This window comes from Nomascus leucogenys, chromosome 17 (genome assembly GCF_006542625.1).
Source record: "Nomascus leucogenys isolate Asia chromosome 17, Asia_NLE_v1, whole genome shotgun sequence".
Taxonomy (NCBI): Eukaryota; Metazoa; Chordata; class Mammalia; order Primates; family Hylobatidae; genus Nomascus; species Nomascus leucogenys.
Window position 1 is genome coordinate 93,866,064 of NC_044397.1, and position 23,598 is coordinate 93,889,661.

Below are 23,598 nucleotides of genomic sequence, written 5' to 3' on the forward strand. Positions count from 1 at the left end.
AGTAGCTGGGATTACAGGCGTGTGCCACCATGTCTGGCTAATTTTTTGTGTTTTCAGTAGAGACAGTTTCACTATGTTGGCCAGACTGGTCTTGAACTCCTGACCTTAGATGATCCGCCCACCTCAGCCTCCCAAAGTGCTGGGATTACAGGTGTGAGCCACCGCGTCTGGCCGATGGTTGCTTTTTACTTAGGGCCAGTGACACTGGCTTTCCATTTGTGCAAGTTTCCTCTTTTTTTGAGGGTGGTGGGGACGGAGTCTCACTCTGTCATCAGGCTGGAGTGCAGTGGCACGATCTGGGTTCACTGCAACCTCCGCCTCCTGGGTTCAAGCGATTCTTCTGCCTCAGCCTCCTGATAGCTAGAACTACAGGCGTGCGCCACTGTGCCCAGCTAATGTTTGTATTTTTAGTAGAGGCCAGGTTTCACCATGTTGGCCAGGAGGCAGGGTCAGCCCTGGGCACACCTGGCTGCAGGGCACCTGGGCCCTGGGTGGGAGGAGGCGCTGCAGGGCTGCATCCTGCCAGAGGTCATGTGCTGAGGGGTCCCTCAAGGGAGAAGACGGCCTGGGGGAACCACACATGCTCACAGCACAAACGCAGCAGGTCCCTGGGTCTAAGTGCAGAAACATGTATTTATTCCCAGGATATTTTCACGTAACAAAACCCCAACGATGCTGCGAGGGGCCACCCACGGCGGGGGAGGGGTGGGGGATGGGCCTGCCAGGTGAGACTTTGCCTGCATCAGTGCAGCCGAGAGGCTGGGGAAGGGGGCAGGACCTGAAGACCCTGAAGCACGGCCGTGGAACCCATGGGTGCTCCATCCTGGCTGCCGTCCACCGAGACACCACGGCCGCCTCCGGGCACCCAGCGGCATTCCGCACCAGCGAGGGGACTGGCCCACATCCCGGGGACGGCTCCAGGGCAGCGGGCGTCCTACAGTAACAGCATCCTGGGGATGAACGTGTGGTGAGGGGTGGCAGCCTGGGGTGTCTAAAGTCGCGGTCAGTGAGTGCAGGAAATGATGAAGGGAAAGTTTCTTTTTGGCCCAACCGTTGTGAATGGTGCTGTGAAAATGCCTTGCCTAGGGGAGGTGTTCCCGGGGGAGTTGGGGAGTGAGGGGACAAGACAATTGTGGCCGCTGCCGGACTCCTCCATAAGGCACAGATTTGACGGGTCCCCTCTCATAAAAGGCCACTCCAGGCTGGGCGCGGTGGCTCACACCTATTATCCCAGCACTTTGGGAGGCCCAGGCGGGCGGATCACCTGAGGTCAAGAGTTCAAGACCAGCCTGGCCAACATGGTGAAACCCCCACATCTACTAAAAAGATAAAAATTAGCTGGGCGTGGTGGCAGGCACCTGTAACCCCAGCTATTCGGGAGGCTGAGGCAGGAGAACTGCTTGAACATGGGACAGGAGGCAGAGGTGGCAGTGAGCCAAGATCACATCACTGCACTCCAGCCTGGGCAACAGAGTCAAACTCTCTCAAAAGGAAAAAACAAAAAAACAAAAAAAAAACAAAAGGCCGCTCCTGCAGGGCTCCAGCTGCTGGGAAACCGGCTCTCTGCCGGTTTGCTGGGTTTGGGGAGCGGCTGTGCTCCCGACCTGGCCTGGGTCCCCGACTCTGAACTCAGAGGCGTGGGAAGACAGCCTGCCAGGGATCCCTGTTTTGGGGGCAGGGAGGGTGGCCCCAGGACATCCCTGGCCAGGAACTCCCCAGGTATGGTGAACGTGGGGAGGGGGCGAGGCTGGAGCTGCACAGATCAGGGGATGCTGGGGACAGTGAGGACTCGGCTAGGCACTAAGCCCTCTATCACTGCAGGGGACCGGACACTGGCCTCGACGCCTCTTCTTAGTTCCGGCCAAGGGCATCTGTCCTGGCGACAGCAGGTGGCTGGTGTGAGACGGGGCTCCCCATCAGACCTGCTCTGGCCTCAGCGCCAGCAGCTCTGGGAGGACGGGAGGGTGGCCGACCTGCTGCCACCTGTCCCCCGGAGTCAGGCCTCGAGACCTGAAGACAAGGCCGTATCAGCCGTGCAGTGGACGGCAGAGGCCGAGGGCCGCTGGGGAGTGCTTGCCAGGAACTCCGCTCTCAGATGAGATGAACACCGGTTCTGTGGCCCTGGCAGGAGGGGTGCGGTCCGTGGCCACCACCGGCTTCCACCATCCCAGCTCGGGGAACGGGGCCCCAGGTACTCCCAGCCCTCGGGACCAGGGGTAGCAGCAGGAATGAAGGGGAGGAGGTGGTGGGCGGTAGGGGCAGGGCTGGCTCCCTCTAAGGCCACTGGCCACTGCCCGGGTAGCTGGGCACAGTGGGGTACTCGGGCAGGCTGTTGCCTGAGAAGTTGTTGTACTGGGCCTCCCTCGACGGTGGGTTCCGCCAAGTGCCCGTGTTCCACTCCGTCTGTGCCTTCTGGAAGCTTCCGCCGGCCCCTCGGTAGATCCTGTGCACCTGCAAGGACAGAGGACAGCGAGGCAGAAAACAGAAAATGAGTGTGGCGGCTGGGCACGGGGACTCACACCTGTAATCCCAGCACTTTGGGAAGCTGATGCAGACAGATTGAGCTCTGGAGTTCGAGACCAGCCTGAACAACATGGTGAAACCCTGTCTCTACTAAAATATAAAAAAATAGGCCGGGCACGGTGGCTCACGCCTGTAATCCCAGCACTTTGGGAGGCCGAGGCGGGTGGATCACGAGGTCAGGAGATAGAGACCATCCTAGCTAACACGGTGAAACCCTGTCTCTACTAAAAATACAAAAACAAATTAGCCAGGCGTGGTGGCGGGCGCCTGTAGTCCCAGCTACTCGGGATGCTGAGGCAGGAGAATGGTGTGAACCCCAGAGTGGAGCTTGCAGTGAGCAGAGATCGCGCCACTGCACTCCAGCCTGGGCGACAGAGCGAGACTGTCTCAAAAAAAAAAAAAAAGCGTTTTGCTGTAACTGAACATGTCTGTTATGAGCCCAGCTCAATACTTCCGCTATCTTCCAATGGAAACTGTGACCGGGAACCTGCAAGGGGCCCCACCCTCACTGACAGGACAGCTCCGGGGCCTCAGCTGTTCCTGCAAACACTGCGGTTTACACACAACCCCTGCTTCCCTCTGGAGTCTGGAATCCCGGTCCAGGGGGCCACAGGACTGGCTCCATAGGAACCCGGGCGCTGGGTCTCTGGGAGTGTCCCTGGTGACAGTGCCTCCTGCTGTCATCCCAGCTCACTGCTGGGGATGAAGTGCGGCCTGCGTGACGCCACGGGGAGAGGGCCCGGCTCCTCGACGTTCACCCACCTGGGACAGCTGGGTGATGAGGTTCATGGAGAACCAGTAAGGGCTGGTCGTCCCAAAGCCGAGGACTCACCTTCATGATCACGATGGCCATCATGGCAGCCGACACAGAGAACATGATGGCCGGAAGCAGCATGACCACGGCAGCGCCCGGGCTGTACTGGAAGAACCCGATTGCCGACAGCCAGCCGCTGCAAGGGACAAGAGAGTGCCTGGGTGCCTGCACACCTGCCAGATGAGGGCCCACGGTCCTCCCCATGTAAAGAGCTCTGGCCAATCAACAAGGAGTGGACAGCTTATACAAGGACCACCAAGTGGCCAGCAAACATACAGCGACACTGAGAGGCACCAACTTCGACGCGTGAACACGACCTTATCCCTTCACCATCGCAGCAGTGAGCCGTGTGTGCAGTGGGCACCAACTTCGACGCGTGAACACGACCTTATCCCTTCACCATCGCAGCAGTGAGCCGTGTGTGCAGTGGGCACCAACTGCGACGCGTGAATACGACCTTATCCCTCCACCATCGCAGCAGTGAGCCGTGTGTGCAGTGGGCACCAACTGCGACGCGTGAATACGACCTTATCCCTCCACCATCGCAGCAGTGAGCCGTGTGTGCAGTGGGCACCAACTGCGACGCGTGAATACGACCTTATCCCTTCACCATAGTAGCAGCGAGCCACGCATGCAGGGGACGGAGATGAGTGTCTCCCCATTAGTTTCCCTCAGTGAGCCCAGCGGGCACCAGCCATGGAAAGACTCAAAAGCTCATTCCCATTGCCCCATTGAGCCTGCTACTAAGAACCCAGCCCATGGCAACTGTGTCTAATGATGGGAACTGCTGAAACCTACATCCGCACGTCCGAGAGCAATGCGGATGGGAAACCTGCCACCATCACCCCGTGGGGCACTGAGGGACCATCAGAAACAATCGGGAGGCCGGGCGCAGAGGCTCACACCTGTCACCCCAGCACTTTGTGGGGCCGAGGCGGGCGGATCACTTGAGGCCAGGAACCGGAGACCAGCCTAACAAGGTGAAACCCCGTCTCTACTAAAAATACAAAAATTAGCCACGCATGAGGGCACACGCCTGTAATCCCAGCTACTAGGGAGGCTGAGGCGGGAGGCTGCAGTGAGCCAAGATCATGCCACTGCACTCCAGCCTGGGGGACAGAGCAAGGTTCTGTCTCAAAAAACAAAAACAAACAAACAAAAAAAAACCGAGGGAAAGCACTGCTTAGATCGGCCACCAGCGGGACACTGGGAAGGCCAGCACACCCTGGGTCCCTCTGTGCAGGACCAGCCTCTGGGCATTGCACCTGCCTTTCAGACCCAGGAGGCAGAAAACACAGTCATTTTGAGATTTTTGTCTTAACAGGTGATAAAACCACAGGGTTTAAAATTCAGGGAACTTAAAGGCAGGCACGACGTAGTCCCTCTCCTGCTGACTCCCCTCCCTGGCGCACAGGCAGCCCACAGGACCCACACACCCGGATGTGTCCAGGGAGCTTACGCACACACATGCACATGGCGTGACACGCACGCACACGCAGTGCCCCCTGCCGCTTCCCTGCAAGATGCTGGCCTGTCCTGTGTTCACCTGCTTGGAGCCTCTACAGCATCACAGGCTTCATGGTCTTTGGATCATTCCTTTCTCTTTTTTTTTTTTTCTGGAGAGATGGTTTCTCCCCATGTTGCCCAGGCCGGTCTGAACTCCTGGCCTCAAGCAGTGATTCTCCTGCCTTGGTCTCCCAAAGCGCTGGGATTACAGGCATCAGCCACTGTGCCTGGCCTCTTTTATTTTTTTAAAAAGTAAACCTCTGTTTGGATGTAATTTTAGATTTACGAAAAGTGGCAAAGGCATTTGAGGACTCCTGCCACCGCCCCCGCAGCTTCCCACTGGCCGGCATCTCACGCCCCCGCCTGCAAGTGTCAGGCCTAGGGAGGCGCCCGGCACACTGTCAGCGGGCTGCAGGCTCTGCTCAGAGGCTGCGGCGCCCGCTGACATCCAATTCCTGGCGGGGTCCACCGGGGCCCCCTGCTGCACCATGTCCTGGGTGCATGGCTACCGCCACGTGGCCACCCTCACTGTCTACACAGCTAGGCCCCGCTAGGGGTCATTTCTCTGGAGTTTCCAGTCCTCTGCAACCACAGATGCTGCCGTGGCTCATGGCCTTGGGTGTGGGTCACCCCCGGGGAGGTGGCGCTGGTGAAGCTGCCCGGGGCAGGGTGAGCGGGGCTGTCCCCTCTCGCCCCACAGCAGTGCAGAGTGTGTGCAGAGGTGGCGCTGGTGAAGCCGCCAGGGGCAGGGGGTGCAGGGCTGTCCCCTCACCCCACAGCAGCGCACTGAGCCTGGGGCCTTGCTAAGCCAATGGTGGACATGAAGGTGCCGTGCGCTGTGGTTTGATTTCTCTCGTTACGGGGGGGCCGGGCTCTCCTCTAAGAACTGCTGGTTTCTTTCTCGAGAGCGTCCACCTTCTGTCCACCTCGGGCAGGGACCGCATGCTCCAGCTTCTCCCGTGACCTGCGGGAGATGACTCCAGGCTCCGATGAGGGGAACCGAGTCGCTGCTGCTGCATGTGCGCGAGGGCCGAGGGGGTAGGGAGGCCTCTGAGGGTCACATGTGGGCACTCACCTCATGCCGGGATCTCAGGACCACCCAACATGGGTACAGCCCTGTCCACTCAGCTCAGCCTGGGAGAGCTGGGGAGGCACTGGGGAGGCGGCTCGCAGGAGGCACCGGAGCCCAAGGAAGGGCCAGTGGGAGCCCAGGGAAGGGCCAGTGGGAGCCCAGGGAAGGGCCAGTGGGAGCCGAGCCAGCAGCTGGGGCTCAGCAGGACTTGGAGGATGACGAGCAGTGCCTTGACCTGCAGCCACAGCCTCTGCAGGAGGGGAAGCACCCCACAGGCTGGCAGAGCTGGGAGCCCCAGGGACACCCTCACTCTGACTCTAACTCAGATCCCTGGGGCAATGTCACTCAGGCTCTTGGGGTGGCGGGTGACAGACCAGCTTCAGCAGCACATCCGAGGGGTGCACAAACCACTGATCCCGGCCACCCTGGAGGGCCTGGTGCCAGGCGCAGGTGCAGGAGGGGAGAGGCCCACAGATCGAGGGGCCCTGAAGGGAGAGGAGTCACCATCCTGGGAAACCCGGGACCGTATGTGGATTCTGATTTGTGCACCGGCGTGAGAGCACCGCAGTCTTGTGGGGCAGGAACCCCTGAACAGGAGCTTGCTAACGGGAGCTCAGGAAACCAAGGGCACCCACGGCTCCGTGAGCAGCGTCACCCGTGGGGAGCTCCCGCCGTGCCAAGGACAAGGGAGACACGTCGGGGACGTGGGCGAGAACAGTCACTCTCTGTAACTGTGAATTACAAATTATTCCAAAATAAAAAGCCTATTTAAAAAGCCACAAATTTGGCCAGGCACGGTGGCTCACGCCTGTAATCCCAGCACTTTGGGAGGCAGAGGCAGGTGGATCACGAGGTCAGGAGTTTCAGACCAGCCTGACCAACACATGGTGAAACCTCATCTCTACTAAAAATACAAAAATTAGCTGGGTGTGGTGGCACACACCTGTAGTCCCAGCTACTTGGGAGGCTGAGGCAGGAGAATTGCTTGAACCCGGTAGGCAAAGGTTGCAGTGAGCTGAGATTGTGTCACTGCACCCCAGCCTGAGTGACAGAGAGAGACTCCATCTCAAAAATAATAATAATAATAATTTAAAAAAAGGGCCGGGTGCACTGGCTCACACCTGTAATCCTAGCACTTTGGGAGGCTGAGAAAGGCAGATTGCCTGAGCTCACGAGTTCGATACCAGCCTGGGCAACACGGTGAAACCCCGTCTCTACTAAAATACAAAAGAAATTAGCCAGGTGTGGTGGCGGGCGCCTGTAGTCCCAGCTACTCGGGAGGCTGAGGCAGGAGAATTGCTTGAACCCAGGAGGTGGAGGTTGCAGTGAGCTGAGATTGCACCACTGCACCCCAGCCTGGGTGACAGAGCAAGACTCTGTCTCAAAAAAAAAGAAAAAAAAAAAGGCAGAAAGTTAAGACACAAACACAAACACTCCTGGGCACTGGCAGCCTTAGAGTGACTGTGAGTTTCTCAGGTGTGGTAACAGCAACGGTGTGTGTGTTTTTACAGATGTCCAGGTCTTCCTCCTGCAGCGATCCGTGCAGAAACATCGGCAGCCAGGAACTGGCTCCCAGACCCTGGGGGTCAGGGGTGTGATGGACACTCAGGAGACAAGCCTGGCTGGGTGCTGGCGAGGACGCGGGCACTGCCAGGGCGAGCTCGGACCCCTCCCTAGGAGAGCACCTACAATCCCAAACCGTGGCTGGGCACTGGAGAGGACGTGGGCACTGGCAAGGACACGGGCGCTGCCGGGGCGAGCTCGGACCCCTCCCTAGGAGAGCACCTACAATCCCAAACCGTGGCTGGGCACTGGAGAGGATGTGGGCGCTGGCGAGGACACGGGCGCTGCCGGGGCGAGCTCGGACCCCTCCCTAGGAGAGCACCTACAATCCCAAACCATGGCTGGGTGCTGGTGAGGACGCGAGCGCTCCTGGGGCGAGCTTGGACCCCTCCCTAGGAGAGCGCGTACAATCCTGGACCAGCACGCTCCGGTGGCCGCCTGGCTTCCCAGCAGGCCCACAACATGGCAGCTGAGCCGCGTCACATCCACAACGCCCATCAGAGAGAGGCTTACCACGCGCCCCAGCCGGAGAAGCCGATTGCCTGGATGACGGTCAGGACAAACTGGGCCCCGAAGATGAAGAAAAACGCCATGAAATTAAAGGAGCTGTCGGCTCTGGGGAGGGACAGAAAAGACGATGGTTACCACAGCCCTGGCTTCTCCCAGATGTGCCCAGAGAGGAACGGGCCAGTCAGAGATGGCAAGAACGGAGGCTCTATTTTATTCCTTTTTTTTTTTTGAGATGGAGTCTCACTCTGTCACCCAGGCTGGAGTGCAGTGTCAAGATCTCGGCTCACTGCAACCTCTGCCTCCCGGGTTCAAGCAATTCTCCTGCCTCAGCCTCCTGAGTAGCTGGGATTATAGGCACCCGCCACCACGCCTAGCTAATTTTTGTATTTGTAGTAAAGACAGGGTTTCACCATGTTGGCCAGGCTGGTCTTGAACTCCTGACCTCAGGTGATCCGCCTGCCTTGGCCTCCCGAAGTGCTGGGATTATAGGCCTGAGCCATTGCACCCAGGCAAAATTACTAGAAAGCAAAACAAAACAGACAGTAGTTGGCTCTGGCTTGTGGGCCACAGTTTGCCACCCCCGGATGTGAACTGTCTTTCACACTGGGCAGAGAAAGGGACAGCTCCTCACAGCTGGGCTGGGACTGGGGTGCAGAGTGGGCCCTGGTTCCCTCTGGGTGCAGGCGGCCCCCGGCAGCTCTGCTCACCGGAAGGCCTTGTAGGCAGGCCGGAACCAGCACACGTAGCCGCAAGGCGTGAACAGGAGCAGCCACACGAAGGCCAGGCCAAAGTTGGTCCCCGAGCCACCGCCGATCCACCAGGCCAGGCAGGCAATGAGGTTGACGCCGAGGGTGGCGCAATAAACTGCGAAGAGAGAGGGAGGACGGATGAGCTGGCACAGGAGGGCGTGGCTGTGGGAAAGCATGCTGCCAAGCAATGGGGCACCCGCTGTCCGCCTCCCCAGCCTGGTGACCCCACGTCGAGAATGAACGGTGCAAGCCAAGACACTGGGGCCTGGACACCGGCCTCGTTCACCGCAGGGACCACTGGGCCCAGGATGGCTGCAGTGGACGGTGGGTCCCCGACGGGCTGCCCCTGCCCGAATGCCGCTCCCTCCCTCGGGGAGTCCTGCCTCCCGCCTCCCGCCTCCCGCCCCCAGGTGCACTCACACATCCACAGCCGGTAGATTCTCTTCACCAGGACCTGGTGCTCTACCGGGATCTCGTCAGAGAAGTTCTGGTAGAAGCAGGGCTTCAGAGGGATGAACTTGGGCAGCGGAGGGAAGTTGTTCTCCTTTTCTGTAGGGACAGAAAACCCACAGACAGAACCAGACTTTGTCTCTTGAAGGAGGCCCTACCTCGTCCCTTCGACCGACGGCTGTGTTGCCTCTCATGGCAGAAGGGACTCTGCAGTTGGGATTGAGGGCAGGACTCTGAGACAGGAGAGGGTCTAGATGATCCGGGGCCCCGTGTCCTCACGGCAGCCTCACAAGAGGAGACGGGAGGGTGGGAGTCAGAGAGAGACGGGAAGAGGCTGTGCTAAGGCTGTGAAAGGGGAGAAAGGAGCCCTGAGTGGAGGGATGCGGGCGCGTCTAGATGCTGGGAAAGGCGGGAAACGGCCTACAGCTTGATTTTAGCATTTCTGGTCTTCAGAACTGTCAGATAAGAGATTTGTTTTAAGGAATTAAGTTTATGACTTTTTTTTTTTTTTGAGACGGAGTCTCGCTCTGTCTCCCAGGCTGGAGGGCAGTGGTGCGATCTCGGCTCACCGCAGCCTCTGCCTCCCAAGCTCAAGTGATTCTTCTGCCTCAGCCTCCCAAGTAGCTGAGATTACAGGCGCCCACCACCACGCCCGGATAATTTTTGGATTTTTCTTTTTAGTAGACATGAGGTTTCACCATGTTGGCCAGGCTGGTTTTGAACTCCTGACCTCAAATAATCCACCCACCTCTGCCTCCCAAAGTCCTGGGATAACAGGCGTGAGCCACTGCACCCAGCCGAAACTTTTTTTTTAATTTACGTGTCACCCTTTATGCAGGGCCATGCTAATCTTCATTGCCCTCCTCCATGTTTAGTGTGGGTGTGGCCGCAGCAGGCTGCATTTAGCATCACTCCCTCCAGCAGGCAGGGGACGCCAACATGCAGGCTCAGCGGACCCGGACCGAGTCTGCACCCTGCAGGGAGGCTGTGGCCTGGGGACTGGCCTGGGGACGCTTCGGTTACCCATGGCTGCTGTGAGAAAGCACCACCAACTGGGAGGCTTAAAACAACAGAAACTGCCCAGGCATGGGGGCTCCCACCTCTGATCTCAGCACTTCTGGAGGCTGAGGCAGGAGGGTTGCTGGAGCCCAGGAGTTCCAGATCAGCCTGAGCAACCTAGCGAGACCCCAGCCCTACAAAAAATACAAAAACTAGCCAAGCGTGGTGGTGCATGCCTGCGGTCCCAGCTTCTCAGGAGGCTGAGGCAGGGGGATCGCTTGAACCCGGGAAGTTAAAGCTGCAGTGAGCTATGGTCACACCACTGCACTCCAGCCTGGGAGACAGACCCACACTCTGTCTCAAAACAAAACAAAGAACACAACAGGTATTTCTCTGCTAACAGTCCTGGAGGCCAGAAATCTGAGATCAAGGTGTCTCAGGAACACGCTCCCTCCACAGGCTCCAGAAGGAAGCCTTCCTGCCTCTCTCCCAGGCAGCTTCTGGGGGATCCCAGCGCCCTTGGCTCATGGCCACATAGCTCTGGCCTCTGCCTCCATCTCCACGACGCCTCCTCCTGTCTCTCCATATGTTTTTTTTCTTTTTTTTTGAGATCAAGTCTCTCTCTGTCACCCAGGCTGGAATGCAGTGGCACCATCTCGGCTCACCACAACTCTGCCTCCCAGGTTCAAGCGATTCTCCTGCCTCAGCCTCCCAAGTAACTGGGACTACAGGTGCTGTGCCACCATGCCCAGCTAATATTTTTAGTAGAGACAGGGTTTCACTATGTTGGCCACGCTGGTCTCAATCTCCTGACCTCATGATCCGCCCACCTCGGCCTCCCGAAGTGCTGGGATTACAGGCGTGAGCCACCGCGCCTGACTCATCTCTTCTTTTTTTTTTTTTTTTTTTTTTTTTTGAGACGGAGTCTCGCTCTGTCGCCCAGGCTGGAGTGCAGTGGCGCCATCTCGGCTCACTGCAAGCTCCGCCTCCCGGGTTCATGCCATTCTCCTGCCTCAGCCTCTCCGAGTAGCTGGGACTACAGGCACCCGCCACCACGCCTGGCTAATTTTTTTTTTTTTTGTATTTTTTTTTTTTTTTTTTTAGTAGCGACGGGGTTTCACTGTGGTCTGGATCTCCTGACCTCGTGATCCGCCCGCCTCGGCCTCCCAAAGTGCTGGGATTACAAGCGTGAGCCACCACACCCGGCCCATCTCTTCTTATAAATACAGCAGGCATTGGGCTGAGAGCTTGCCCTGCTCCAGTACCTCATCTTAACTCCATCCCACATCTGCAAAGGCCGTATTCCCAAATGAGGTCCCACTGACAGGTTCCAGGGGTCGGGATGGGAACACAGCCTTTGGGGGACTCAGTGTGGCACTGGGAGCCCCCCAGGACCTTCCACTCAGCCAGCACTGCCTGAGGAAGTGTCCCTGGGCGCCTGCGAGGGCCAGATGGTGAGTCAGACGGCAAGAGGCCCCATCCTCAGGGGCTTCCGTCCCACTGGGGAAGGCTGCCAGTAAATGAGTGGGTGAGGGACCCTGGGGTGCATGAGAACATGCCAGCTGCTATAAGGAAAGAGCAGCTGTGACAGCAGGGGCACCCGGCTGGGCTGTGCTTCGGGTCAGTGAGGCATCCGAGAGGATACACAGGCGGCTCTGCTGTCCTTTGCCCCCAGCAGAGGTGTGACTCCAGCTGTGCTGTGGGACCCGAGGAGTCAGAGGCCAGGTGGGCCAGGAGGACACTGTGTGCCAACGGCCAGGACCGAGGGCTCCTGTGGGAATTGCTGGCATCTCCCTCCCGCCCACACTGCTGGAGGCTCCCAGGCAGGCAGGACTCACCTGACATCTCTGTTTCACCGACCGGCGCAGGCTGAAACCTGCAGCCGCCTGGAAGGAAGACAACCACAGTCAGGGAACCCTGAGCCACCCTGGGCAGAGCGCGAACCACCCACCCACCGTGGCTGAAAAGCCCTTCATCGTGCCCTGTGCTCTGGGCACAGCAGCAGGCTGAGCGGGAGCCACAGGCCTGACCCGACCCAATGTGTTACCCCACAGGTCCCCTCCCCTCGGCTCCAGTGCACACCGCCCATGCTGGCAAAAGGGACAGGGCTGACTGCAGCCCCTCCCACCCACCGCTCCAGCCAGGATGCCCCTTCCCCACTGTCCTAGGCCCCTGCGTCCCCCAAATCCCGGCTTCAGCCCACAAGGGGTGGGCGCCACAAGGTGAGCATTACAGGGCCTAGGACCCCATCACATCCACATGGCATCCTGGCCGTTCTGAAAGGGAACCCCATGAGCTCACGCACCAGAGCAGCCCCACCCGGCCTGCCATCCACCCACGACTGAGTGGATCTAGCTGCTTCCGTGATCCGGGGGCAGACCTGCCATCGGGAGGTGGACCAGCCCAGCAGGGGCATGCCTGGTGCCCATCAGGCATCACAGACCAGTGCGGTCTGAACCATCCCAGCTCCTGGCAGGGGAACAGGCCCCAGGGGGCGGGCACGGGGCCAGGAGCTGCCTCCCACCCACAGTCCAGGTGAGGCGGTTTCCAGGAACCGAGCCCTCCACACACGTTCAGGGACATGCCACCGTGGGGTGGGGCATCCCTGGCTCTTGGGACAGGACATCTTCCCCCTCCGCCGGCCTCCCACCTCCTACCTCTCACTCCCTCCTCCCTGACTTCCTGCCCCTCAGGCGAAGGAGCTGAGCACCTAAGCATGAAGGAGTCCCAACCGCTGCCTCCACCACTCAACTGGGCACGCCTCTGCAGCGCCCACCTCCTGGCTCCACGCTGTGGCTCTGGCCACATCAGGGACCCTCCAGCCCACCTCAGTCCCACCCCCATGCACGGACTCCCCCACTGCAGCAGGCCTGGCGGGCTCCTGGCCAGCAGTGGTGCTCTGTCCACTGCATGAGCTCCCCAGGCAGAGCCCCCACCTGCCGTATCCCTTCCCCTACGGGCTGGGGGCTCAGAGCAGGTGTGTCTGGGGGCTGAGCTGCACCCACATGGTCAGGCAATGGGCGCTTGCTGGGTGGGCCCACAGTTCCTGCTCCAAGTTCTGCAAAAACGGCTCCAGTCCTCACTGTGCTGCAGCCGACTAGCATCAGCCCTTTGGGGTCCCCTGTTGCCACTTGTGAAGGACACTAAATCCCAGGGACCTTCCTTCGGGTCGGTGGCCTGTGGGCTACGCCTAGTGTCCACACACCTGGGCCAAGCACGCCTGGAACCATCAGGACTCCAGAAGCGGGCAAGGAGGCAGCAGCTGGGGGCCTTGCTCTACCCCGGAATCAGCCCAGGCCTCTGACCACACGTGGCTCAGCAGGTCCCCTCCCGCTGAGCCACCAGGCCCTGTACAGACCCCGCCCCACTGGGGACCCTGGCCACAAAGGCACACGCCTCCTAACAGACACCCACTTGGTTTTGGGCTTTTTATTTTCCCATCAGAGCAGTTTCCTGGCCCGCGAGACAGAGGGGACACATAGGCAGCAAGGGCACCCCACAGAAGGGCACCGCAGGCACGGGGGTCGCCCCAATGACCAAGTCCAGGAAAGCTCGATCCGCACGGAAGGCAGCATCCGTGGTCTCCGCTGGAGGCGGTATGTGTCCTTGAAATCCAAGGACAAGCTTGCGCGGGAGAAATCGAGGCCCGGAAGTCCAGGATGGGCGACCCAAGGCCAGGAGCGGGAAGGGTCCGGAGGCAGGAGGGCGGCGCCTACGTGTCAGGGTCCAGCCAGCGGCACTGCTCCTCCAGCACCCCGCGGAACACCTGGAAGCGGTGGTTGAGGTCGGGCCGTGCGTGGATGCGGAAGCGGGTGCCCAGGGCGCCGTCGGGCGAGGACGCGCCGTAGAAGACACGCAGGATGCGTGAGTGCACCAGGCCCATGGCGCACATGGCGCAGGGCTCCCGGGTCACGTACAGGTCATAGCCGGTGCACACGTATGGGAGGCCGTCCTCTTCTGCGTCCAGTTTACGCACGGCGCCTGCGCGGACGGCCTGGAGGGCAGCGGCCGGGGCGAAGGAGCAGGCGGGGAAGGGTCTGAAGTCGTAGGTGCCGCGGCCCTGGCCGTGCGCCACAAGGTCCACGCACACCATGACGGCGTGCAGGAGGGGGTTGTCCGCGCTGCTGCAGTCGTGGCCGGTGGCCAGCACGCGGTCCGAGGCCGGGTCCACCACCACGGCGCCCACGGCCCGCAAGCCCCGCGCCGCCGCCCGCCGGGCCGCCCACACCGCCCGCTCCATGTGGCTCTGCATGGCGGCACGCTCCTGCGTGGAGAAGAGCCGCCCCGCCAGGGCGCTGGTCACCTGCTTGTCCTCGTGGAAGGACGTGGGCCAGTGGGCCCGAGCCTCCTCGAACTGGCCCCTGGTCAGAGGCGGCCGAGCGGGCACAGGCACCAGGAAGGGCTGCCCCAGGCCGCGGGGGTCCACAGCCGGCCGTGGCAGGAGCTCAGCCAGCGAGCGCGGGCCCGAGGCGGGCCCAGCCAGGCAAAGCAGCAGCTCCAGGGCGTGGGGGCTGCCGGCATCTCGGCTGGGCCGCACCCGCTTGAGGTGAGGCTGGGCGGGGAGCGGGTGCAGGGCCGACACCTCCTTCAGGAGGCGTGAGGTCTGGCGCTTGTCCAGGACGGGCGCGGCGTAGGCCAGCACCAGCTCCACGTCCCCTGACTGCTTCTCGGACAGGACAGGGAGGGCCTGCCACGGCGCCGGCTCAGGCTCCGGGCTCCCGGCCTCCAAGCACTTGGGCTGCTCCACGAGGCCCGGGGCGGGCTCCATCCTCAGCAAGGCCGACTGTGGGAGACAGAGACGGGAGCAGAGGATCATCTGGCGGCTGCGGGCGGCTGGGGGAGAGCCGGGGAGTCCGTCCTAGGAGGCCGTAGCTCCACAAGGCAGGGCGTGCTGCCACCAAAGCTGAGGCTAGTCCGAGGGCTCCGGCCCAGGTCACGGCATCAGGGCTACACTCCCTCATGTCCTGCTAACCCCTGGTTTGCACAGAGTTTAAACAGCCATTGGTTTTTAAAAACGAAGATATAATTCACCTACCAGAAGACAGGTCATTTTCTTTTTTTGTTTTTTTTTTTGAGACGGAGTCTCGCTGTCGCCCAGGCTGGAGTGCAGTGGCACAATCTCAGCTCACTGCAACCTCCGCCTCCCAGATTCAAGCGATTCTCATGCCTCAGCCTCCATAGTAACCAGGATTACAGGCATGCGCCACCACGCCTGACTAATTTTTGTGTATTTTTAGTAGAGATGGGATTTCACCACGTTGTTCAGGCTGGTCTCGAACTCCTAACCTCACGTGATCCACCCGCTTCGGCCTCCCAAAGTGGTGAGATTACAGGTGTGAATCACTGCGCTCTGCCAAGACACGTCATTTTCAAAAGTGCAATTCATGGCTAGGTACCAGTGGCTCACGCCTGTAATCCCAACACTATGGGGGGCCGAGGTAGGAGGATCACTTGAGCCCAGGAGTTTAAGACCAGCCTAGGCAACATAACAACACCCCATTTCTACTAAATATCAAAAAATTAGCTGGGCGTGGTGGCGCACACCCGTGGTTTCAGCTACTCGAGAAGCTGAAACAGGAGGATCACCGGAGGTCGGAAATTGAAGCCTGCAGTGAGCTACAGTCGTGCCACTGTACTCCAGCCTGGGTGACAGCAAGATGCTGTCTCAAAAAAAAGATGAAAACTCGCGCATGGTGGCTCACGCCTGTAATCCCAGCACTTTGGGAGGCCAAGGCAGGCGGATCACAAGGTCAGGAGATCAAGACCATCCTGGCTAACACGTGAAACCCCATCTCTACTAAAAATATGAAGAATTGGCCAGGCGTGGTGGCAGGCGCCTGTAGGCCCAGCTACTAGGGAGGCTGAGGCCTGCAGGAGAACCCAAGAGGTTGAACCTGGGAGGCACAGGTTGCATTGAGCCGAGATCGCGCCACTGCACTCCAGCCTGGTAACAGAGCGAGACTCTGTCAAAAAACAACAAAAAAGCCAGGCGCGGTGGCTTAAGCCTGTAATCCCAGCACTTTGGTAGGCCGAGGTGCGCAGATCATGAGGCTGAGATGGAGACCACCCAGACCAACATGGTGAAACCCTGTCTCTACTAAAAATACAAAAATTAGCTGGGCATGGTGGCATGCACCTGTAATCCCAGCTACTCGGGAGGCTGAGGCAGGAGAATTGCTTGAACCTGGGAGGCGGAGGTTGCAGTGAGCCGAGATCGTGCCACTGCACTCCAGCCTGGTGACAGAGTGAGACTCCGTCTCAAAAAAAAAAACCAAAAACTCAGAAACCAAAAACAATCAAGTGTCCTATTTAGTGGCTCTTAGTACGCTTGGAGTTATGCAACCGTCACCACTATAAAATTCCAGAACATTCCATCACCCCCAAGAGGAAACTTGTCTCACCACCCCACAACACACACAGCAACCCAGGCAATCACTGATGTGATCTCTGCATCTCCAGAAGCCAGAGCCTGGAAGCACAAGCCATGGACACACAGCACCTGGCTTCCAGACAGAAGGGCCGTGTGGCCAGGAACTGAGCAGGACCCTTGGTCCCCCAGCCGCAAGGTGCTGAATTCTGCCAACACCTGCATGAGTTGGAAGCAGATGCTGCCCCTGTTGAGCCTTCAGATGACAACACAGCCCTGGCCGACACCTGGGTTCCAGCCCGGTGAGACCCCACACAGAGGACCCAGCCACATCACATTCAGGCCTTGACCCACAGAACCAGGAGCTGGCAGGTGTTGTATTAAGCCCACAGATGCACGGAGTCTGCTATGCAGTGACAGAAAGCAAGTGTGGGGGACACGGGGCCACCTCCCAGAATGGCACACAGCCTGGCACTGACACGGAACATCCACCTCCAGTGGTTTCGTAAACACGCGTCCCCTAGTCAGCCAAGGGCTAGGAAAAGAAAGATCTCAGAAGACAGGCCACGAAATATAAGCCCTGGAGCGCAGCCCCTCCCCTGGTGGGCCCGACTTCCCGTCCCTTGACCACATTCCTGCAGCCGTGGTGGGCCCTGGCTGTTGGGTAGAGCAGGCAGCCACTGGGGTGTCCCTGCCTACTCAGTCACAGAGGAGGCCCTGGCTGGAGTGGGGCTGCAGGAAGAGCTGGGATCACCCCCGGGGCTCCTGCTAACATCCCTGACTGCCAGGCAGTGTGCCAAGGTGGCTCTCGGGTGAAAACCTCCCAGCCTGACATCACCAGCACTGTTACCATCCCTGCCGCTGGCACAGGTGAAGACATCCCTGCCACTGGTACAGGTGAGGACAGGAGACAGTAGGGCCATTACCATCCCTGCTGCTGGCACAGGTGAGGACGGGAGACAGTAGGGCCATTACCATCCCTGCTGCTGGCACAGGTGAGGACGGGAGACAGTAGGGCCATTACCATCCCTGCTGCTGGCACAGGTGAGGACGGGAGACAGTAGGGCCACTCCACTGGAGAGGAAGGGCTGGTGGGGCCCCCAGCTCTCAGGATCCCCCCATTAGAGGGGAGCCTGCCCTAGGCCGGGCGTGGTGGCTCAAGCCCGTAATCCCAGCACTTTGGGAGGCCGAGGCAGGCGGATCACAAGGTCAGATCAAGACCATCCTGGCTAACACCGTGAAATCCCGTCTCTACTAAAATACAAAAAATCAGCCGGGCGTGGTGGCGGGCACCTGTAGTCCCAGCTGCTCGGGAGGCTGAGGCAGGAGAATGGCGTGAACCCGGGAGGCGGAGCTTGCACTGAGCCGAGATTGCGCCACTGCACTCCAGCCTGGGTGACAGAGCAAGACTCCGTCTCAAAAAAAAAAAAAAAAAAAAGAGGGGAGCCTGCCCTAGGCGGGCAGACAGCACAGCAGAGAGGCAGGTGTGGGGACAGCCAGCCTGCAGGGACTGCTCACAGAGCCCTGGGGGACGGCGCTTCTGGCTCCCACATCTCTGGCATCCGCCCCACCTGAACACCCCCAAACCACAGTCTCAGCTGGCCAGCCCTCCCCCACCTGCATCTGCCCCCACAGACTCGCACTGCAGGCCTGAGGTTGGATTACAGGCGTGAGCCACCACGCCCAGCCCACATTTTTTTTTCAGATGCAGTCTCACTCTGTTGCCCAGGCTGGAGTGCAGTGGCATGATCTCAGCTCACTGCAACCTCCACTTCCCAAGTTCAAGCAATCCTCCTGCCTCAGCCCCCCAGCAGCTGGGAATACAGGCACGTGCCACCACACCTGGCTAATCTTTGTATTTGCAGTAGAGACGAGGTTCCACCATGTTGGCCAGGCTGGTCTCGGAATTCCTGACCTCAGGTGATCCACCTGCCTCAGCCTCCCAAAGTGCTGAGATTACAGGTGTGAGCCACCGTGCCCAGCCCACATTTCTTCAAAGTATAAATTAGTTGGGCACGGTGGTGTGCACATGTAGTCCCAGCTACGCAGGAGGCCAAGGCAAGAGGGTCACTTAAGCACAGGAGTTTGAGACCAACCTGGGCGAGATGGAGAGACCCTGTTCCTTTTTTCAAATAAATAAATAATAATAAAAGCCTAAAAACCTTACTACCTGTGTGCTCACAGGTATTTCTAGCAGACAGTACTGCCTCAGATGGTGCTGGGGCTAAGCCGCAGATGATCTTAAAATGACTCTGGATGATCCTGAACACCACCGCCCGCCTGGACTACACATCCCCGCTGGTATGGACGGCTCCTCCCGCAGACAGGGATGTGTCGCTGGATCATTTCGCAGCCGCGCAGCTGTGGGTGCTACTGGAGATGCACTGCCCGGTTCACGCCTCAGCCGCCGGGGCGCCCCACAGATGGAGGACCAGCAGCCAGTGGAACTCCGGGCCAGTGGCCTTGGAGGTCACGCTGAAGCGGCCCCAGCGCTGCCCGAGGCTCACGCATTCAACAAAGCACAGAACCAGAGGCGCAGCGGGAGCTAGGAGCAGAAAGCGCGGAGGCAGCGCCAGGTGCCGGTGCTGCCGCTGCCCGAGGCCCTGTGCCAGGTGGGGCCCATAGCAGCCGACTCGCTGGGCCCTCCCAAAACGCACAGCACGCGCGACCAGTACCGAGAGGCCCGCGTGGCCCGGCTGGGCCACAAACACTCCACTGTCTCCAGGGTAAAAGACAAACACAGCCTCGCTTGTCCCTCCAAGAGTACAACCTCTGTCTGATGAAACACAAACGACCCAGAGAGGAGGCAGCTGCCGGGACACTGCAGGCTGGGCCCGCCGTGCCCTTGGAGGGCAGGTCAAAATCCCGGAACAGGCGCAGTGTTCAGGCTGATTGACTGTCCCAGGCCAGGGTGGCCTCAACTGCCAGAGCAGCTCCTACCCACCCGCTATGGCCCAGGGGGGACGACTCACTCCCGCAGCGACTGCCCCCCAACAGTGGGGGGCCACCTGACCCTCCCCCTACCACACCCACCCAGAAGGCAGGCGACCACTGGGACCCCTCAGGAGGGCAGGCGGCCCCGGTTCCAGCGGAACATGGCTGCCAGCCTGGGCTGGGATGGGAACTGGCAAAGCTCCAGGCAGGTGAGTTGGGCCCCGCGTAGTGACAACCCTGGTGAGCTGGAGGCTGGGAGGCCTTTATCTAATCCCACAGATGAGGAGGCCAAGGTCCATGCCAGGACCTGGGTGTGTCCGCCCAGAAAACACACCTAGTCCCCAACCTGCCCTAGACGCATCAAGCCAGGCGCGGTCACTGCCTGAGCGAGAGCTCAGGCACCAGTCCTGACTCCTCCAAGCCTCGGCTTCCACCCCTGTGAAATGGGAATTCCTGCTCTGCCTTTTTTTAAAGGCAGGGCTGTCAGGCGCATAAGAGAAAATGGGGGGGATGGAAGGGCCTGACCATCTTCAGCAGAATCCAGGAGGGCTCCTCGGAGGCAGTGACCCACCGCCCAGCCTGGAAGGCTGGGGAAGTAGGCAAGGGAACGCGGAGAGGGAACAGCTAATGCTCAGTTCCAGGACACACCAATAGTCTGTGTGGGGGCTTTTTTTTTTTTTTTTCGTACAGAGTCTCACTCTGTCCCCCAGGCTGGAGGGCAGTGGCGCGATCTTGGCTCACTGCAACCTCCACCTCCCTGGTTCAAGCAATTCTGCCTCAGCCTCCCAAGCAGCTGGGACAACAGATGTGCACCACTACGCCCGGCTAATTTTTTATATTTTTTGTAGAGGTGGGATGTCACCATATTGGCCAGGCTGGTCTCGAACTCCTGACCGTGTGATACACCTGCCTTGGCCTCCCAAAGTTCTGGGATTACAGGCGTGAGCCACCGCACCCAGCCTGGGGCTTGTTTCTACACACACACACACACACACACACACACACACATTTTTTTTTGAGACAGAGTCTCACTCTGTCGCCCAGGCTGGAGTGCAGTGGCACGATCCTGGCTCACTGCAAGCTCCGCCTCCTGAGTTCACACCATTTTCCTGCCTCAGCCTCCTTTGGGAGTAGCCGGGACCACAGGCGCCTGCCACCACGCCAGGCTTTTTTTTTTTTTGTATTTTTAGTAGAGACGGGGTTTCATCATGTTAGCCAGGATGGTCTTGATCTCCTGACCTCGTGATCCGCCCGCCTCGGCCTCCCAAAGTGCTGGGATTACAAGCGTGAGCCACCGCACCCGGCGCTACACATATATATTTTATTTATTTATTTTGAGACAGGGTCTTGCTCTGTTGCCCAGGCTGGAATGCAATAGTGCCATCACAGTTCACTGTAGCCTCAACATCCTGGGCTCAAGCAATCCTCCTGCCTCAGCCTCCCAAGTAGCTAGGACCACAGACATGTGTCGTATGTTACTATGCCTGGCTAATTTAAAAAAAAAAAAAAAAATCTTTTTTTTTTTTGGAGAGTGAGTCTTGCTAGGTTGCTCAGGCTGGAGTACAATGGTGCCATCTTGGCTCACTGCAACCTCCGCCTCCCAGGTTCAAGAGATTCTCCTGCCTTGGCCTCCCGAGTAGCTGGTTTTACAGGCGTGTGACACCACACCCGGCTAATTTTTGTATTTTTGGCAGAGATGGAGTTTCACCATGTTGGCCAGGCTGGTCTCGAACTCCGGACCTCAGGTGATCCACCCGCCTTGGCCTCCCAAAGTGCTAGGGTTACAGGGTGAGGAACTGCACCCAGCCGTCCTTGTTTCCACAGAGTCGATCCTGTTTCCGGCCACCCTACAAGGAGGCCTTCTCTGCAAGACAGCGGGGAACCTCGGCCCTCGGGGTAGGGTGTGGGAGATAACTGGGGGCCTGTGATGGAAAATCCTGAAAAACTCATACTGTAGGTAACGATGAGGAACGATGGTCAATTATGGGGATGTACCAAGGACTAGGGGAATCTCCCCATAAAGGCAAACCAGAACTGGGGAGGAAGGACTCGAAGACTCCGGAAACCCGCGAGCGCGCGGTCCGGAGGCAGGGGACTGGCAGACATGACCTGGGGAAGGGCCACCGGAAGCAGCTGGAGCGTACGGGGTCTCCTGCCGGGCCATAGGGGCGCGCATGCGCAGAAAGGCCTGGGCCCGGGGGAGCGCGGTCCAGAGGCTCCCCCCAGGCCACCGCCGCGCGCACGCGCATTCGCGCCGCCTCCCCGCGTCGCCCACCGGCCCGCCCGAGACGCGCGTGAGGCTGGCCCGGGCCGCCCATTTTCTCCCCACGAACGGCCGGCGCCCCTCACTGCCGAGACCCCCCATGTCAGCCCCTCCTCCCCCTCTGGGGAAGTCTGAGGCTGGAGAACCCGAGACCTCGGAGCCGCGCGCTTACCTGAGGGATCCGGGCGCGAGCGCAGCGCTTCTCCAAGTCTTAGCAACCGTCTCGGACCACCCCGCCTCGTCTCCGCCTGGCGCCGCGGAGCACGACGGGAGCGTAGTTCCAGGGGCGGGATCGGCGCGAGGCAAAGGTGGGGCAAGGACTACAATTCCTAGCAGGCACTGCGCGCCACCGCCTCGCCCCGACCCCCGCCGGCACTGCGCTCACATGACCGCCGGGGGGCGAGGCGGGGCCGCTGCGCTGGGCGAGCGCTGAGTTTACGGGTTCGAATCCCATCAAGCGGCCAGGGAAAACTCGGAACCCGGGGGATCTTTGGAAAGTTAGCAGAGTGGGGAGGATGAGGCAGAGGGGGGGACATGACACCCGTCCCCTGAGTCCGGGATGGGGCCAGCTTCCAGTTCTGCCTGTTACTGCACTCTGGCCTGGGCCCCTTTCAGGTTTGAGTTTTCTCATCAGTACCATAGGTGAAGAAGACCTCTTGCATCTCCTGGGCCAAACAAGCACACTTTTTTTTTTCTGAGACGGAGTCTCACTCTGTCACCCAGGCTGGAGTGCAGTGCTACGCTCACTGCAACCTCCACCTCCCGAGTTCAAGCGATTTCTGGCTAGTTTTTGTACTTTTAGTCGAGAAGGGGTTTCACCAAAACATGCACATTTTATGAGCAGTTTGTTACTCCTTCCAGTTGGACAGGTTTAACCAAGTGGTTCTCAACAGGATGGAATTTGTCATCCCCTCCCCCAACAACTTGACAGCGCCTGGCTGTAACCAGCTCAGGCTCAGATGCCAGTCTTGCCGAACCAGTAAGGAGGAAAAAGTGCAGTGAAAGGGAGGTGACTTCATTTTTAGAGTTCGCAGGGGGGAAGCAGCTGGTTTAGGCCTCCAGAAACCCCTTCAAACTTGAGGCTGGGGTGAGGAGCTAAAAAAGGGGAACTGGGAATGGTGGGTGTGCAGGGGAGGTGCTGAGTATAAGCTCTGTGTGTTCGTGAATTTTGGTGACTTAAAAGCGCAGGCTGGCCTCATCCTAATAAGGGCCGGGTTGCAGGCTGCCTTGAGGAAATCTCTGGGATTTTGCAGGTGGGTCTCGGTGCTTGGTCTGTCTCCAGAGTAGCTCCTGGAACTTTCTTTCTTTTTTCTTTTTTTTCTTGAGACAGTCTCGCTGTTGTTGCCCAGGCTGGAGTGCAGCAGCACAATCTCGGCTCACCGCAACCTCCGCCTCCCAGGTTTAAGTGATTCTCCTGCCTCAGCCTCCCGAATAGCTGGGATTACAGGCACGCGCCACCATGCCCGGCTAATTTTGTATTTTTAGTAGAGACGGGGTTTCTCCATGTTGGTCAGGCTGGTCTGGAACTCCTGACCTCAGGTGATCCACCCGCCTCGGCCTCCCAAACTGCTGGGATTACAGGCGTGAGCCACCGTGCCCAGCCTGCTCCTGGAACTTTTAGGTAATCACATAATTAGATAGACACATACAGTTAGGTAAACTTGCAGAGTGTGAGGGAGTTTATGGTGAGAAAGGGGAGGACGTGGTGTTTCAAAGAAAGTGCATTTCAAGGTCGGGTGCAGTGGGTCATGCCTGTAATCCCAGCACTTTGAGAGGCCAAGGTGGGTGGATCACCTGAGGTCAGGAGTTCAAGACCAGCCTGGCCAACATGGCGAAACCCTGTCTTTA

General features: G+C 59.3%; 2 protein-coding genes across 4 annotated transcripts; both read right to left on the minus strand.

Annotated features, from left to right (window-relative positions):
* Positions 1-609: 609 nt before the first annotated feature.
* SCAMP4 (secretory carrier membrane protein 4) lies at positions 610-22,003 on the minus strand. 2 transcript variants are annotated; one of them, XM_030795930.1, is made up of 7 exons: positions 21,923-22,003; positions 12,025-12,072; positions 9,158-9,286; positions 8,696-8,852; positions 7,992-8,093; positions 3,356-3,473; positions 610-2,451 (listed from the first exon to the last, which is right to left on the minus strand). In XM_030795930.1, exons 2-7 carry the CDS (start codon positions 12,029-12,031, stop codon positions 2,275-2,277), a joined length of 690 nt encoding a protein of 229 aa, XP_030651790.1. In that variant the 5' UTR covers positions 12,032-12,072; positions 21,923-22,003; the 3' UTR covers positions 610-2,274. The 2 variants fall into 2 exon arrangements, with proteins under 2 accessions (XP_030651790.1, XP_030651791.1); XM_030795931.1 differs by lacking the exon at positions 21,923-22,003 and adding an exon at positions 13,601-13,960 and having other exon boundaries at positions 2,039-2,451.
* ADAT3 (adenosine deaminase tRNA specific 3) lies at positions 13,601-22,006 on the minus strand. 2 transcript variants are annotated; one of them, XM_012503432.1, is made up of 2 exons: positions 21,923-22,006; positions 13,601-14,969 (listed from the first exon to the last, which is right to left on the minus strand). In XM_012503432.1, the coding sequence occupies exon 2, from the start codon at positions 14,952-14,954 to the stop codon at positions 13,899-13,901; it is 1,056 nt and encodes a 351-aa protein (XP_012358886.1). In that variant the 5' UTR covers positions 14,955-14,969; positions 21,923-22,006; the 3' UTR covers positions 13,601-13,898. The 2 variants fall into 2 exon arrangements, with proteins under 2 accessions (XP_012358886.1, XP_030651780.1); XM_030795920.1 differs by lacking the exon at positions 21,923-22,006 and adding an exon at positions 18,724-19,056.
* Positions 22,007-23,598: the final 1,592 nt, after the last annotated feature.

Bases quoted from the DNA above. Each gene is read 5' to 3' on its own strand.
- ADAT3 (XM_012503432.1), bottom strand. From the start codon at position 14,954: ATGGAGCCCGCCCCGGGCCTCGTGGAGCAGCCCAAGTGCTTGGAGGCC.
- SCAMP4 (XM_030795930.1), bottom strand. The intron at 3,474-7,991 runs GTAAGCCTCTCT...TGTCCCTTGCAG, and splicing joins TTCTCCGGCTGGGGCGCGTG to CGGCTGGCTGTCGGCAATCG. The intron at 2,452-3,355 runs GTGAGTCCTCGG...CTGTCCTTGCAG, and splicing joins TGGCCATCGTGATCATGAAG to GTGCACAGGATCTACCGAGG.